This window comes from Lytechinus variegatus, chromosome 2, assembly GCF_018143015.1.
Source record: "Lytechinus variegatus isolate NC3 chromosome 2, Lvar_3.0, whole genome shotgun sequence".
In the NCBI taxonomy this organism is placed as follows: Eukaryota; Metazoa; Echinodermata; class Echinoidea; order Temnopleuroida; family Toxopneustidae; genus Lytechinus; species Lytechinus variegatus.
Window position 1 is genome coordinate 36,708,258 of NC_054741.1, and position 17,367 is coordinate 36,725,624.

The window sequence follows — 17,367 nt, forward strand, 5'->3', positions numbered from 1 at the left end:
CATTATTGCTTGTTATTTTTGATATCAGAGAAAAAGCAATGAAAACAGAGAATGAAGGCTGACAATTTTTTTTATCAAATGACATTGCATTTGAACATCAGTGGTTAAAATTCTTTTCTTTATTATGTCTTCTTTCAGGTCCTTATTCTGGTTGGGCGAGCCTTCAACACATTTCCACTGTCTTTCATCTGTAATAAATTTAGAGAACATAAAATCACCTTTAAAATGCAGTTTGTTATGTGGTTTAGTGGTGAGTAGATAGAAGAAAACATTGTTTAGTCAAACCTGTCTTAATGGCCAACTGTCCATAGTAACAACCTGTTTTTAGTGGACACCAAAGTTGCCTCCCATACAAAAGATATACTTGTATGTGTAAGGTCACTTTTTTTCCAGTACCCACTTTGGATGTTACCAGAGGGTAGTCTTAACCCTTAGTTAACTGGGGGTCAATTTGACCCCCTCCCTCGACAAATTTCGTCACTACGCCAGCACATGAATTTTTTTACCACGCCCCTCGCTGACTTTTGCTTTGAAGACCAAATTCGTGAAGCCTGGATGCACAGTTCTGAAATTACGCAACATTTTTTAAGCGAATGTCAGACCGAAAATCACTCAAAAACGTGATTCCATGTACAAAGTCAATGCAAATTTTGTTTTTCAACCAGAAATCATAAATGTATGATTATTTTGTATTACATTTTGTTGGTATAAATGGATTAATTTTATGCTGTATATATAATTGCAAAGGGGTCCTCGACAAAGTTCATTAAGAAAAATAATGAAAAACAGAGATGTACATAAGAATAAAAAAAAACAGTAAAATACATAGGAAACAATTATAGGCTTGTAGTTTACATCCGGCACTATGGTGTGCAAAATTTCACAGCGAGTGCTCAATAATTGGCTGAGGTCTGAAGGGGGGGTCAACTTGACCTCCCCCCTCCCCAGTTTTCCTGGACAGAAATAGCCCAGTTAAATTAGGGTTAATAGATAGGTTACACTAACTAATTTTGTATGCTTTACATAGTTTGTAGAAATATTTTTTCAAATGCTCACAGTAAGAATTGTTATTCCTCACTGTCCTGTTAGAACCAGTTATAGACATTTTTGTTCTCCTTATTATAAAAGAAGTGCAAAATCCAATGGCCCTTTATTCAGGCTGTTCACAGGTCAAACTGTGACATACATTCCTCCTTGTTTACCAATTGGGAGTAAATTTCACCAGCTTCATGAAAGAGGTTGCTTGTTGATTTCACCAAGTATGAGAGTTCATTTCACTCTTTGTTAGGCAGATGGAATGTGGAAAAATACATTCCTTTGTGAATTTTATTGTAAATTTACATGGTTGTCTTTCCATTGTGGTAGTCTACATCCATAGGCTACCAGCAGATTTCTTTTTTAAATTGGAATATTTGATCTAGTCTAGATAATTTATTACATGTTGTGGTTTGGTGCAATTACTTTGCAGGGCCATAAGTCATACAATATACAAGGACAAAAAGAGTAGATTTAAAATTATGCTTTTTGTGCTCACATTTATTGCATGAGTATCTTTCATTTGATCCTGAAAAATATGAAAAGGATCTCTAAAATATTTGGCAACTTGGCAATGTATTCGAGATGGTATAATCACTGTTATCTAAGGAAATTGACCACATTTGAATAAAAAAAAGGATTTGTATATTTTTCTTTTAAGATAGCATCCTAACATGGTAGATATGTGCATAGTATTATCATTATGGTAAATGGTGATGTTTTCAAGACGGCTTAAGGTCCTCCAATTGGGAATCGAACCCGGGTCACTGGTATACAAACCAAATTCTACTGACTGAGCTATCGCGCTACCATTATTATTATCATTAATTTCTTTTGCATAAATTTCAAAAGGAAAAATAGAGATAATTATTATCATCGGATGATAGATTAAAAACTGATCTAATATAGCTACAGATAATTAATTTTGCTGAAGGGCAATTCGTAAAATAACCTTTTTGTACATCCGACCCCCATTTTACTTCACTTCATAAACTGACCAAGTCATGGTCATTTGAGAGCATTACAGACTGTCAAAAGAACCAGAAATCAGAGACAGAAAATTTCATGAAGGTCCAACATATATGGGGTCTGACGTACATATTCATGGATATGCTGTGCTAAATTTGATCCTAACCATGAAATCTTAGAGAGTTATACATGCAAGAGACGAGCAAATGAATGTCTTAATTATCATTACTAACCATTTTCACTTTCGAAAAAAAAAAGAATCGTCACCTTATTACTAAGTAGGAAGGAAAAGAGAAGCACAAGTGTTTAAAGATAAATTCCAGTATTGGTAACGATCTCAAAATGACTTTTTACAGAATCTAATATAATGACCATCCAAGTGTCTGTTTGTATGAATAAAAAATGTGTGCCAAAGGATTCTGGAAGAAATTGTTTAATTGCTGAGAAATAAGCAAAATAAGCGCATATTCGGTCACTTCCGTCGGGTCTTTATTCCAGCAATAATAATACACTGTCCCACGTGTGCCTATCTGTGTTGGTGATCTTCAGTGTGAACATTTTTCAGCATAGATTTCAAGATTTCACAAAGTTCAGCTTATGTAACTTTACCAGATCTAGATCCTTGATGATATACTGACAATTAAGCCTGGTTTTACAGACTTTCTCATGAAATCAGTGTTTACTGCAACTACTGGAATTTCTCTTTAATACAATTTTCCTCATAGTGATCGTTTATAGAGATATCATTTCAAAGAAATGAGTCATTCTAAAAAAAGATTTGTGAAGAATGTAAATTTCTAAGGTAAAATAAAGTAGTTGCAGCAAACAATTATTTCATGAGAAAGTCTTTAAAATTAGGATTAACTGCCACCATATTATCTCAGATTGAGATCTGGTACATTAACCTATTTTTGTGAAATCACAAAATATTAACTAAAAACTGACAACACTCATGGTCACCAACACAGAAGGGCATAAATGTGGGACAGTGTATTAATATTGCTTGGGAAAATACCAGACATTTGATGGAATTCCATGTTTATTTTGCTCATTTCTCAACAATTACACATTTTTTTGAGGGTCATTTTGAAAATATTTTGTATTTATACATACATATTCTGGGTGGTCATTTTATTGGATTCTGTATGAACTCATTTTGAGACTGTTACTACGACTGACATTACTATTTAAGTAGAGATCTCAACAATGTAAGATATTAAGAAGGCAGTTCTGGTTGATGTACAGTTCAACCCTAAAAGGACTGGGGGGCCATGATCGCCCCCCCCCCCCCTACGCTTCATGCGATAGTTCTGAAACGCAAAAAGATAGCGCTGCAAAATTTTATGACTTTTTCTTTAAAGTCTCGCGCAAATTTGAGATCAATTTTGCGACATCGCGACGTCACATGATTTATGAAGCAATGTCATGCCAAAAATGGCCCATTCTTATCCTTTGTGTACAAAGTCTATGGGAGATGAAATTCATAAAAGGGTGAATATTTTATGTTCTAGCTGGTCAGCTTAATTAATTTAGGGTTTAGATTAGTTGTTAAATGGTCTGTAATAATTTCCATTGAAAAAACAATGAAAAACAAAAGATGAAAAAACAAAGAAATGCACAAGAAATACTATAAACGAAGAAATATATAAGGAAAAAATTGGCTTTCGCAATATTTCTTTGAAGAAACCTTTAAATTAGATTACAAAAATGACTTCTGCAGAAAAAGAAGAAAATTTGAAGTGAAATAGGGTGTTAAATATGCAAATAATGTTTTCAGTGAATAAATTTGCATATTTTATTCATAATAATTGAAAAATAATTATTTTCAGAATTTTTATTTTATACTAGCTTGTAGGTTATGTGGTAAAGAATGTGCCTGTCAAATTTCGGCACGATCGCGCGAACGGCGGCCGAGATCACGGCCCCCCCCAATCCTCGATACATCTCAAATAGCCCAATCCTTTTAGGGTTAACATCTCAAATTTTCACTTCGGGTCAAATACAATTGTTTATTCATTAGACCCTAAGACCACAATGCCTTTATAGGAAGATAAATGATAATGAACATATGTATTTGTTGGCAGAATAATTAAAACAAATTTTTGTTTTGTTTTCACACAGGTTTAAGAGGGGCTATTGCCTATGCTCTGAGCATGCACTTAGAGTTTGGCAATGATACAAGACATGTTCTCGTCACGACTACTCTGGTCATTGTCTTGTTCACAGTCCTAGGTTTGGGAGGATCAACTCTCCCACTCTTAAAGGTAAATGTGTATTTATTTATTTATTTAACTGATGGGGATATCAGTTTTAAACAATGGGTTTTGTCATGTAATTCAAACCATCATTTTAGTTGGAAAAGGGATCTGTGTAAATTACAGAGATTTAGTGCAAACAGAGTTCAACATTTGTGTCAGAATATTTTGCTTTGTAATATAAAATTTATAAAGTTACATGTCAATTGTATATAAATTTTCTTTACATTTCATTGGTATCAATTTCTTTACACTTTTTTGCTTGAGGAACTTTTTGCCAGCCCTTTTCTCTCTTTTCCTTGTATTTTTCTTTCTTCAAAGAGCACATAGGGATGTATTTGGCAGTGATATGCTTGATAAGTATGTTTGTATTGATATTATTGTTATTGTTATTACTATTATTATTATTATTATTATTATTAATGTTATTGTTATTATTACTATTATAATCATCATCATTATCATCATCATCATGTAATGTGTCAAATGATGACCTGCTTCCTCTGCCCAGAACCGTGCCTGCAGGCATAGTAGGTTTGAAACACAATTCGGTTAGACAGTTAAACACTTCTTGGACGATCTAAATTTGTTATATCCATTATATTTAATTTCTAGTGTATTGGAGCAGAAAGTAAATCAAAGAAGGAAATCTCACTCAGCAAAACAGAAGAGATGGTAAGTATATGATAGTCCCTGCAATGGTTTCATGAAAAAGAATTCTTCAAGATTTGATTTGATTTATTTATTTACCAACAATATTCATGTGTTTACAGGTTACGAGACAAATTGCATAACAGTTGCACATACATGTATAAAAGTACCATGGTAAATGGGACAGAAAATAGCACAAGTGCTAATCGAGCCTGGCCGCACAAATAATACAAATGCACATCTAAGATTGAAAAACAAAACAAAAATTTAAATTGCAATATATTCCTTGTAAAGGGTTGTCATCAACATTTTTTGAAGTATCTTAGTTGTATTTATTATCTACTGTAGACTTACATGTTGATGGTGTGAATTTATGAAAACAAATAACTTTTTAGACAATTCCTAAAACTTTTTCTTGATTTCTTCAATTTTATTTCAACCGGTACTTTATTCCAGAAATTGCTACCTAGAAAAGAAGGTGAAAACTGGCCTTGAGTTGTTTTTAGTCTTGGAAAAAAAATCAAGGATAATAGCCACCATATCATCACAGATCTAGATGTTGGTTCAGTGACATCAATCTAACTTTATGAAAACATGAACTATCAGCTGACATATGATCACACTGAATATTACCTACACAGATAGGGACATTTGGAATAGTTCATTATCATTATTATTGCTTTGAATGCCCTGCCTGATTTTATATATGTGACTTTCCATGTAGAAATAAAACCTGTCTCTTTCAGAAGTATATATTATCTTGAAATCCCTGTTTTTTTTTCTCCCATTAGGGCAGTGCATTGGATGCTGAGCATCTCTCTGAATTAACGGAAGAAGAATATGAAGTGAACTACATAAGACCAGGTCTTAAAGGCTTTCTGAGATGGGACACCAAGTACTTAACACCTTTCTTCACCAGAAGACTCACAAATAAGGTAGGGTAGATGTAGAAATTTTAGAGGGATCATTACACTCTGTAATCGGCTAATTTTTTGAAAAATCTCAAACTAAGATGAAACATGCTTGAGTGCTTGTATTTGTCCTAAAAAAATAACCTGAAACACACCACAATATATGATGAAAAAGTATGATTTAGACTCGTAGCAAATTATTAGCCTGATTTTGAAATCCATCTTTGAGAGGCATTTAGCTTGTGTCCAGTTTTCTCAAATAGCTTCCGATAACATCTCCAAAGTTTTAAAATAATTCATGGAGGAATGATACTTTGAAACGTTTGGGCTGGTATGTTTACACTATAAGCCTTGTGTTTAACCAATTTCTAAGAATCAAAAAGATGAACTTATTAAAATCAGAACAGAGTGAAATGATCAGTTTAATAGTTCCTACAGGAGCAAATAATAGGTCACTCAACATTGCAACATAGATCAGGGCCCTGTTACATGAAGAAATACAATCACTTTTTACAGTCTCTTTTGGTTTGCCATTAATGGACAGTAATGCTTAAATGTGGAAGTGGTTTTATCCCCTTTCTGATCTGTGGCCCTTTATAGAACTTATGCATCGATGTCATGGTGCTGCAACCTTAGAGGCTGAAGCCATTTCCTTGCATGTGTTGGTGATCTGCAGCTGGTACATCTCTGACAACTCTGTTTACACATATTCCTATATCCTCTGAGGGAGGGCGCTATGAGATTACGATATCACATGCATAATGTCTATAAAGAGAAAATATATACTGCAATTAATTTTACACAGAAGCTGTATTAAATTCAGTGGCAAACCAAGTACAAAAAGTTGCAATCATTTGTACTTGTTAGTTGTGTCTTTTTTTCATGAACTGTTTGCAATATGGTTACTACTTTAATAGAGATACTTCATGCTAAACTCACAGTCCCTGTAATAGCAGTTCTAAAAATGATGCCTTCGCCTTCGCCTTCGATCACTGATTGTAATGAAAATATTAACAATTTTTGCTCTGAAATTCTTCTCACAGGAAATCACCGATGGGCGTTACCAGATGCGGCAGCTGGCCAACCGATGGTACTCCGAGGTGCGTGGCCCTGCCTCGGATACGGAAGATGAAACGGAACTGCTCGGCAACTGAAGAAATGGGATGATGACAGAAGACAGTGCTGTCGGAGAGTGTGAATATCTTGAACATGAAACGTTTCAAAGAGATCATAAGCTCATGTTTGAAGAGGAATTGCATCATCCAGGAAGGTAAAAGGTCGCATCAATCATAGATAACTCCACAAAGGCATTCAGCCAAATACCCTACAGATGACTGGCTGGTTCAAATGATTGCATTCCACAGTTACAGTGCAAGTGTATAGAAAACTTTTGCTGCTATGCCAGACAGAGCTCTGTAAATATCTGTGGTGGTTATTTTTCAACTAGTACAAGTCATTAGATTATTTATTCATTTTAGTCAGTTATTTTTTGGTTGAAAACTGGCAGGAATTATTCGGAGTAGTGATGAAAGCATCTTGCATTGAGAAGAATTTTGGAGATGCAGTACAGAGCAAAATAAAACAATGAACTTTGATAGAAACACTACAACACATACCATCAAATGACTGAGAATTAAAAATAGTCTACAACTTCAGAGATTCAAGGAGGGAATGCCGAGATTATAAGAGAAATATCTATCAGGATCATAATGATTGTCTTGAGTTGCATAAGATGCAGATACATGCACTTTATAAATCTTGAATGACCATTATAATTTTTATCATCTGGGTTAAAAAAAGGTCACAGGCAATTAAACTCTTGAAAAGTGCAAAGTACACATGTGTACTTCCCTTAGTTTGAATGTGCAACAGAGTATTTAAAATTGGAAAGTGGTACTGTGAGTTTTTCATAGATGTTAATAGGGACTTTTTTGCACAGTGACACGGAATGAATCCCACAAAATGCAAAATTAATCAAAACGGCAGTCTTGTCTGTGACTCTGGACAAGTGACATATTTGCAATTTTCACTTCTGAAATGTTGGACGAAACTACTGGACCGATTCCCTACCCTCGACAAAGACGTCTTTGTGCTTTGACTTGCAAGGTTTTGTTGCATTTTAGCTCATCAGGGCCCTGTTGCTTGAATATATATGTCCCTGCTATGGTAAATTTTGGATGGTAGGCATGTTGCACATTCAGCTCCCATAGGCTCTTACACTATTAGCTGAGTGGATCTTCTTCAAGTACTCTCTTTTATCCGTCTTGATTTCATTTGCGCGTGTGTGATCGTTTTCATTTCAATAAACTCTTTTCTGTGATTGTTTAATTTTAATAGGTATTTATGGTGTATACAATCTAAAAAAAATGTATTCATAGAATTCAAGTTTTTTTAAAAGATAAAGAGTAAGAATACTTATAAATGTGGTGCAATGCAGTTTCCTTTGCTATTATGTGAAGCCTGTACTATATATTACATTTTCAGTTGTGTAACATTTCTATAATATATTCATATTTGATGTGTTATTTTGTTGCCATTTAAGAAAATATATTTGTTTGCAGGGTATGAGAAACTTATGCAGTTGTAAAAAATTGTACTAAGATTAAGAGTACTTTACCAATTATTTTTTGTGATTTTTTTTTCCAAGTTTGATGGTTCATCTGGTATTTTCTGTTATTGTAATTATATGATTTAAAATGATGCTTAAGTATAAAGAGCACCGTGAAGATTTTAATGAAGAGTCTTCCTTGAAATTAATGCATTCATGGTACCTCATACGTTATCTTGTGGTCTGTAACACAAAACAAAATTGGGCAATAGATAATAGAGTTGATTTGAATGTATGCTTGCATGGCCATACACAGCGGGGAGGGGGGATGCAACATGGGCAGTTGCCCCCCCCCCATTATAAAAACTTACATTTTTTATTGTAAAAAACTGCTAATGAAATCCTTCAATTTCACTTCAGAAAATGCAAAAGTGCCCCAAAGTCAAGCTTGGTTGCTCGTCTACCTCACTCAATGTAAGTCAGCTCAATACTTACGTATTGAGTGCTACCTTCTCTATTTGATTATGAAATAAAGTTAATTTGTATGATTTAGAATGATGCTGAACTATAAAGAGCATCGTGAAGATTTTAATGAAGAGTCTTCCTTGAAATTAATGCATTCATGGTACCTCATAAGTTAACTCGGAATCTGTAACACACTTGATTTGAACATTTGCTTGCATGGCCGATTGGCCGTACACAGCAGGGAGGGGGGGGGGCAGATGCCCCCCCCAGAAATTTTGAAAACTTCAATTTTTTACTGAAAAAAACTGTTCACGAAATCCTTCAATTTCACTTTAGAAAATGTAAAAGTGCCCCAAAGTCAAGCTTGGTTGCTTGTCTCCCTCACTCAATGTAAGTCAGCTCAATGTAAGTATTGAGTGCTACTGGGCCCAGAGGGGAAACAATTAAGTCCACGCTTCTGAACATTCTCTGTTTCACTTTATTTATTAAAATATTAACAATGAAAAAAGTATTTAAATCAGAATTCGGCAAGGACATGTAAAAAAAAAAGTTTTTGTCTCACCTGCATAGCAGAGTGAGACTATAGGCGCCGCTTTTCCGACGGCGGCGGCTGCGGTGTCAACATCAAATCTTAAACTTAGAAAGTATATGGGCCTAGTTCATGAAACTTGGCCATAAGGTTAATCAAGTATTACTGAAGATCCTATTAGAGTTTCATGTCACATGACCAAGGTCAAAGGTCATTTAGGGTCAATGAACTTAGACCATGTTGGGGGAATCAACATCAAAATCTTAACCTGAGGTTAAGTTTTTGAAATGTGATCATAACTTAGAAAATATATGGACCTAGTTCATTAAACTTGGACATAAGGTTAATCAAGTATCACCAAATATCCTGCATGAGTTTCACGTCACATGACCAAGGTCAAAGGTCATTTAGGGTCAATGAACTTTGGCCGATTTGGGGGTATCTGTTGAATTACAATCAAAACTTTAAAAAATTTTGGGTCTGATTCATGAAACTTGGACATAATAGTAATCAAGTATCACTGAACATCCTGTGCAAGTTTCAGGTCACATGATCAAGGTCAAAGGTCATTTAGGGTCAATGAACTTTGGCCGAATTGGGGGTATTTGTTGAATTACCATCATAACTTTGCAAGTTTATTGATCTGACTTTTGAAACTTGGACATAAGAGTAATCAAGTATCACTGGATATCCTGTGCAAGTTTCAGGTCACATGATCAAGGTCAAAGGTCATGTGAGATCAATGAACTTTGGCCGCATTGGGGATATTTGTTGAATTACCATCCTATCTCTGTAAGTGTATTGGTCTAATTCATAAAACGTGGAAATAAGAGTAACCAAGTATCACTGAACATCTTGTGTGAGTTATAGTAGTTTTCAAAGTCAGCACTGCTGCTATGTTGAATCGCGTGATGCAGGTGAGATGGCCAGAGGCATTCCACTTGTTCACTTTTTTTTTTATGATAGTGTTGATAAAAATTTGATAATAAAGAAAGGGTAAATAATTGCCGCCAAATGCCAATTTCTGCATAAAGGAAGGGCAATTTTGAGTGTGCCCTTATTTCACTCAGAAATCCACATGAATATAGACACCACAGAAAAGGCAATTTAAACTGATATTTTTTGCACTCGATATTGTCGTAGTGCTCTTTTACTTTCCAAACGACAATATGATGCCATCTATCCAGAATTACTGTCCGAGATGCACAATATTATGATTGTTTTTAAGCAATAGCTTAAGTTGGTGAATATGTTGTCTCCAGACACTCAATGAAAAATCTCACTTCACCTAGGTTAAATGTAATGATACATGTATTTAGAACACCAACCAAAATGGATTCACCAGTTATTGTACTATTACTCTTTGAAGGAGTGTTTTGATCATTATTGTATTTGTGAGATTTTGATATATTGCTGCAGTAGAATTAATTTCTTTTATAGTTTTTAACATGAATCTTATTTTTTCTTTTTTTTTTCATAAGAAAGGGATAATTCATAACATGTATTTTTAAGTTCATGGTTTTTTAAGAGTTATTTTGGGAATGTATAGTACTATTGCTTCTACTTTTTTTTCTGTCACATTTTACTCATTTGTTATTCTTTCATGTATGTCAGGAAAGTCCATCTTTGTGTCCAGTTTGAACATTTCAAAGTTTGTCTTTATTAATCCAATTCGGAAATTTGTTTTGTTCACAACTTCAAGTAAATAAACATCTCAATACCATATTAAACATACAGTGAATCGAAACACATGTTTACATAATGGCTGCAAACAAATACTGTACATAAAGCCACCATTAGATTATATTATAAGTTACGTGAATTGTCAATGCAAGCAATTTGGTATAAATCAGCTGAGGAAAAGTTTTGATAAAGAAAAAAAAATATTATATACTCTAAAAATCAATATTAAATTGTTGTTGAATTTTAATTGCATGTGTGTTAAGAAAAGCTTGGATGATTTTTGATACAGTTATTGCATGAAAGTGATGACCATAATTATTGTTAAATCAAAGAAGGTACATGTAGAAGTAAGTAGCAGTAAAGGGGGTACATGTATGTATCTCACTGGACATGCAACTAGTTCATGACTCCAGATTTGGCAAGATATCTTAAGAATATAAGGAACAATAGCAGCTATGAATAAATATTGAATATTACAGAATGGGCCAAGGGGCCCTCTTTGTAGTGGTGAGGAGAAAAATCTGAGTTTTACATCTAAAGTTAGTTTGAATATATGTGTAACTATGATTTTATATTTGTCAACCCTGGTGCTTCACCTCACCCACCCACCGATTGCCACCCCTGGATATCATTTTAAGGGGAAGTTCACCCTGAAGAAAACTTTGTTGTAAAAATAGCAGAAAAAATAGTAAAAAAATATTGGTGAAGGTTTGAGGAAAATCCGTTAAAAGAGTAAGAAAGTTATTAGAGTTCAAAGTTTTGGATTTGTGACGTCATAAACGAGCAGCTGCCCCGTGTGTTATTTAATATAAAATGCATGAATTTCAAAGTTTGTATGGTTCCTGATGACTTAATTTTGTTTTCTATTCATGATCGAGTGTGAAATAATTTGTCTCTTGATATACAAAAGGTACAGAGAAAACTATTTTCAATTTTCTGAGAAAATGACCTTTCATTGATTTTTTACCATTCGCTATGTAGGAATGCTGCTCGCATATGACGTCACAAATCAAATAATTGAAATTCTAATAACTTTTTAATTATTTGATGAATTTTTCTCAAACCTTCGACAATATTTTTCATTTTTTTTTCTGCTATTTTTACAATAAACTTTTTGTCAGGGTGAACTTCCCTTTTAATACCACCCATTCTTTTCCGCACCTCTTCCTTCTCTTTTTTTTGGCAGATGAGTTAAGTGGAATATCAGGTTCAAGAATATGAACAAAAATGTACTTCAGTATATTACCTCATTGAAATTCAAGTCAGTTATGTTTTTGTCATTTCTTAAAATGTTTAGATTATTGTTGTCAACATCCAATTATCTTAAGAGGCGACGGTGTAGCGCAATGTATTAAATTTTCTAGAGTGGCTGCAGAGTCCTACTTTAGAGGAGCCGTCTCTAGAGCCCTTCATACAGAGATATGAGGTTTGTGCTTAATCAGGTCCTAGCTCTTTTATCTACCAGTTGAGCATTCTATGTGACTCTGGCCGTCTTGGTACCTACATTAACTGTAGCTGTCCACGGTTGGCAGCTCTCAGCTACATATCCTACATTAACACTTATGAATATTACATTTTCTTAAGTTAACACTTACATGTTTATGAATTAACACTTAGGAAAATGTAGCTGAGAGTTTCCAGCTGTGGAAAGTTGGGGTCAATGCTGGCAAACTCTGGTGTCTTTGAAACAGAGGTGTGGTATTCCAACGGGACGAGACCCATCACTTAGCTCAGCTTGCAGCATATGCCTTCTGTGTAATCGTCAAATACACACTGGCGAAGCATGGAGAAAAATATCTTGAAAGCCTTTCAGTTTAGTAGGAAAGAGAGTAAAGTGTAACTATCTTTTTCTATATTTGCCAAATATTACATGTATGCCATGAATTCTATTCTGTTCAAATTTTGAAGTACTTTACAATAGGAAGTCATATTTTGATAGCCATTAATAACACAAAGCTAAGTATTTTTTGTAATTTATCCAATGTGTACACTTTGATATATCAGTTACAAGCTATATCTTAACATAAATTTTTTTTAGCCGGGGGGGATTCACTTCCATCAATCATGCTAATAATCTGCTTTATATTCTCTTGATCTACAAGTAGTTGGTCTAATTTTCACATGGTCTATCATCACGCCACTCAACCCAGGTGAGGTTAATGGGTACCCGGTAGGAAGAAATTCCTTGAAAATTCTTGAGCGCCTAGGCAACCCAGCTTAAGCATTTTATCATAATTATAATAATAATAATAGTAGGACCCGCTGGGAGAACAGTTTTCAGAACTGAAGTGGCTTCCCTGGGTAATATACCTTTATCATTTTTATTATTAACCTATTATCTGTACCATCATTACCATGAACAATGTTTGTTTTTTTATCATAAACATAAGTGTTATTTGGATGTTTATCTATTTTTTGTTGTCCTTGGTTCTTGTTATGGTATCGCTAATATTGGTTATTATTATTTATGAACATTCTTGTTTGTACATCTGTTTTTTTTTCCTTTCAGATTGAATTATATTAATTCTTTGATCATAGTTATTTATTGTATGTATTTCATTTGTATATCTCTATGATAAAAAAGTACATGAAGTAAGAGAATATAAAAACCATTATATTTAGATACAGTATGGCACTGTTTTAAAGCGCTATCCACACTCAAGTTTCAAAACAATATTGTTTATTTCACCTCTACTATTATTTGTCTAAATCTTGGTTACTCAGTTTTATGCTTCAATACATGTTTTGACTTGTGATGTAATATACAACATTATATCATGTTTGTAAGGTATCGTCATAGAGGGAAGAAATTATAATGGGAAAATAAGAAGCTTCAGGACTTGCTCACAATGTCATCAGCTCAATGATATGCAATCAGATTCTTTCATGAAACGAGGCAAGAATTTTGAATGCCTTATTTTTTTCTTTCAAATTTTGTATTCAAATAATATGATGATTTGTCCAAACATGTTTTATTTGAATGAATTGATCCAGCTAGGGTCCTATTTATGGGATGATTTGACCTGTAGCATGGATTATATTGCCCATTACTGATGTAAGTGAAAGTTGCCATTTTCATTTTTCTCTTTTTTTTCAAAGCATGAAAAATGGTTTTGAAACAAAAAAAAGACCAGCATTTGAAGACTGTGAAATGACAATGGCCTTGTTCTGGATTACGTCCAAGGTATGGTTTCACTAAACATTAAAGAATTCAATTATTGAAATTTGATACACAATCTGACGAGATACTGGGAAATGCTATGGTTCTGATGATTTTGTGAAAGGCTGCACTGCTGATGTTCATTTTACCATGGAGGCAAAAAATGGAAAGCTCCTTGGATTTACTGTGCATTGTGCAATCAATGTTTGCTGGTCAAATACTAGTATATAATACCCCTCATTTTTGGAGGTAATAAAATGTACGAAAACGATGTGGTACTAAGTGTATATACTTCAATAACAAACGTGAAAAATGCACTATGTTGTTCAAGATGAAATAAATTTAAACATATACTTTACACTTTGTTTGCTTTCTGAGATTGTTGTGATTATTATTGTTCAGCTTTTTTATGAGTTAAGCATACATAGTGGTGATATGGGACTTAGGGTGTGTTTATGCTTCCATAATGAAAGTAAGCATGGACGCAACCGTGTTTTGGACTAATCACGTAGGCCTATATGAAAACGCTGATTCTGGCCTGAAAAATGGAAGCATAAACACGGCCTTAGATTATGAAGAAAGTGTGAAATGATTCTTTTGATTTTCATTTTAGGTCAGCTGTATGGAAATTTGCTTGTTACCAGCTTTACAAACATTCCGTAAGATACAAGAATGATACAGGATGCAATGATGTAGTGATGATATCAAACTAAACACAACAAACAAACAGAAATCCTATATTTTAGCGGTGATATGATGTTTGCTCCTAGAAAATTACCCCTGCTGTACTTTCTGTTAAAGATGTAATGTATGGGATTGATATAAGGGGTTTGGAATACTATAGGGATTATATTATGTTAAGGATGATATTATATGACTTATGTTATTTAGCTCATATTAATGTACATGTATGCCATTGGAGCAACTGTCCTGAAAAGGATATTTATCAAATATAAAAATGAATGGAAAATCTATACATGAATCTGAATAGGAATGGAATTTTTACCTCTCCCGCATTGGCATTTTGCAATACATTCTTTGTAAAGGCCTCAGTACCAAAACACACAGAACAGGGTGCCAAAATGGATGAAATCTCTCTTTTATTACATATAAGTTTCGACTGATAGGCCATAAATTATGATACACCTAGAAACTTGGCAATGAACCTGATTTTAGCTTTCATTTTATTAATCACAGCAAATAATCTGAAACTCTGGAATTATGATATCACCTAATGATGCAATTTCAATCATTGTTGTAATTTTTTTCAACTCAAATATTCTCTTTTTTATCAAAAGAAAATGTTTTAACTAAATTTTGTAACATTAAATATCCATTATGGTGTTAGAAAAGTTTTCATCACAACACCCTAATTTACCCTTAAATAATCAATGATCAGTTGTGTTATTGGCAGAAAAAAGCGACCGCACTCATTGTGATGTCACAATGTCACAAGAATGACCTTCAAATCGGTCTTTATTTCTCAGGCAAATGAACAATTTATCAATTCAATATTTTCTATAGTGATTGTTAAAGAAAATTGCATATGAACTTGTTAAAATATTTATTAGAATTAACTCTTGAGGCAGTTTCACACTTCATTTATGTATCACAATTATTTCTTCTTTGTCCGATTTTGTCTCTTCATTCTTGCGGTCAACGGTGTTGAGAACAAGACGCTTTATTTTAATTTTTACCATTATTTATATTTCATAAACCAGCAGGGCGGCTCCAGTTTATTTTGATGGGGCGGGGCAAAACGACCATTCCCGGTACCCCTTAGGATGTCAAAAGTCTTTCTAGCTTGTCTACTACTGTCTGCACATCACCGCGACTGACTGGAATACTCCCCAGGGAGTGGAAAATGTGCACACATTTTGTGCGGGAATGACTGATTGAATCCGATGACTGGGGTAATAATGTATTTGTAAAGCGCTTAAGCGCTTAGATACGTCGTTCCGATGTATAAAGCGCTATATGTTATTATTATTATATATTATTACCCCCCCCCCCCCTTAATCGCACGCGTAAAGCAGAGTTATTCGACCTTCAACTTTATTTTCCATATTTTTCTTCAAGACGTTCATTTCCTTCCTCTCTTTCTTACCTTTTCACCTTTTTCTCCAAAACCCCTTAACAAGTTGTAATTTGATTTCTTATCTGAAAAGTTATCGAGCAGAGAACAAATCTAAGTTAATTTCCACTTGTAAAGAGTAACATTTTGCAAATTATGTCTATCAAAGTTTATTTTGATGTAATGCAATAAAAAAAACTAGCCCGTTCGTTAAACACGGGTAAATGCAGCGATGATTAATGACAGCTATGTAGGTAGGTCTACGTACATGATAGATGCAATGTCAGGTGATGACAGTGAGAACTAGCAAAATTTGAGTGCTTATTCGGAGCTACCTGCCATTTTTTTTCTTTCACCTGTAACTAATGCATTTATTTTCATCAATAAAATGATTCATTTTACATACACATCTTATTTAACAAAAGTCATAGACACAGTATCAAGATAACAGTTTTCTTTCTTTCTTTCTTATTGATATATAATTTTAATTTCAATTCCTTGACAAGGTAACAATAATTTCGTTTCTCATTCTTCCACAATCATGCTTGTTTCTTAAATTAACATTTTATAATTACCCCAGATTGTGATAGTAGTGTTATCATCAATTTTCTTTTCTTTGTACTTTTCAACAAAATTGTCAATCAAATGTAAGGTCTACTTCAAACACATTTTGATAATGAATAAATTATGGAGGAAAGGCACATGATTGTAAGCTACAATGCTAGAAAGCATGTATCTTCACCGATATTACAAACTCTAACTGCGATATGAAATGAAGTTCAAACACTTTATTCACATTGATCCCAACATTTTTTTAAATTCAAAATCTAAATCTACAGTATAAAACCAATGTAGCCTAATCAAGTCAAACCCTCATAGCGCAGCATCCTGCCTCGTGAAATTTACATTACTAATATAAGAAGCGATAACCATAAACAATAGTTACCAATAGAGGGTAACCATGACAATGCAATAAAAATATTAATTTGTCACCCCTTTCGATCTCCAAGGCAACTAGGCACTTTATTGTTCCTGAGGTGTAAGTTTAACCCTGACTTAAAAATAACAATCACACTTCACACCAGAG

The 17,367-nt window shown here is 33.9% G+C and overlaps 1 protein-coding gene across 1 annotated transcript in view; it reads left to right on the plus strand.

Annotated features, from left to right (window-relative positions):
- LOC121407997 (sodium/hydrogen exchanger 8-like) overlaps nucleotides 1-9,335 on the plus strand; it is a 36,538-nt gene extending 27,203 nt beyond the window's left edge. The window contains exons 11-15 of the mRNA XM_041599288.1: nucleotides 139-250; nucleotides 4,126-4,268; nucleotides 4,875-4,934; nucleotides 5,702-5,845; nucleotides 6,865-9,335. Of these exons, the coding sequence (XP_041455222.1) occupies nucleotides 139-250; nucleotides 4,126-4,268; nucleotides 4,875-4,934; nucleotides 5,702-5,845; nucleotides 6,865-6,975 (570 nt within the window). The 3' untranslated portion in view covers nucleotides 6,976-9,335. The remainder of the gene's footprint in view (nucleotides 1-138; nucleotides 251-4,125; nucleotides 4,269-4,874; nucleotides 4,935-5,701; nucleotides 5,846-6,864) is intronic.
- Nucleotides 9,336-17,367: the final 8,032 nt, after the last annotated feature.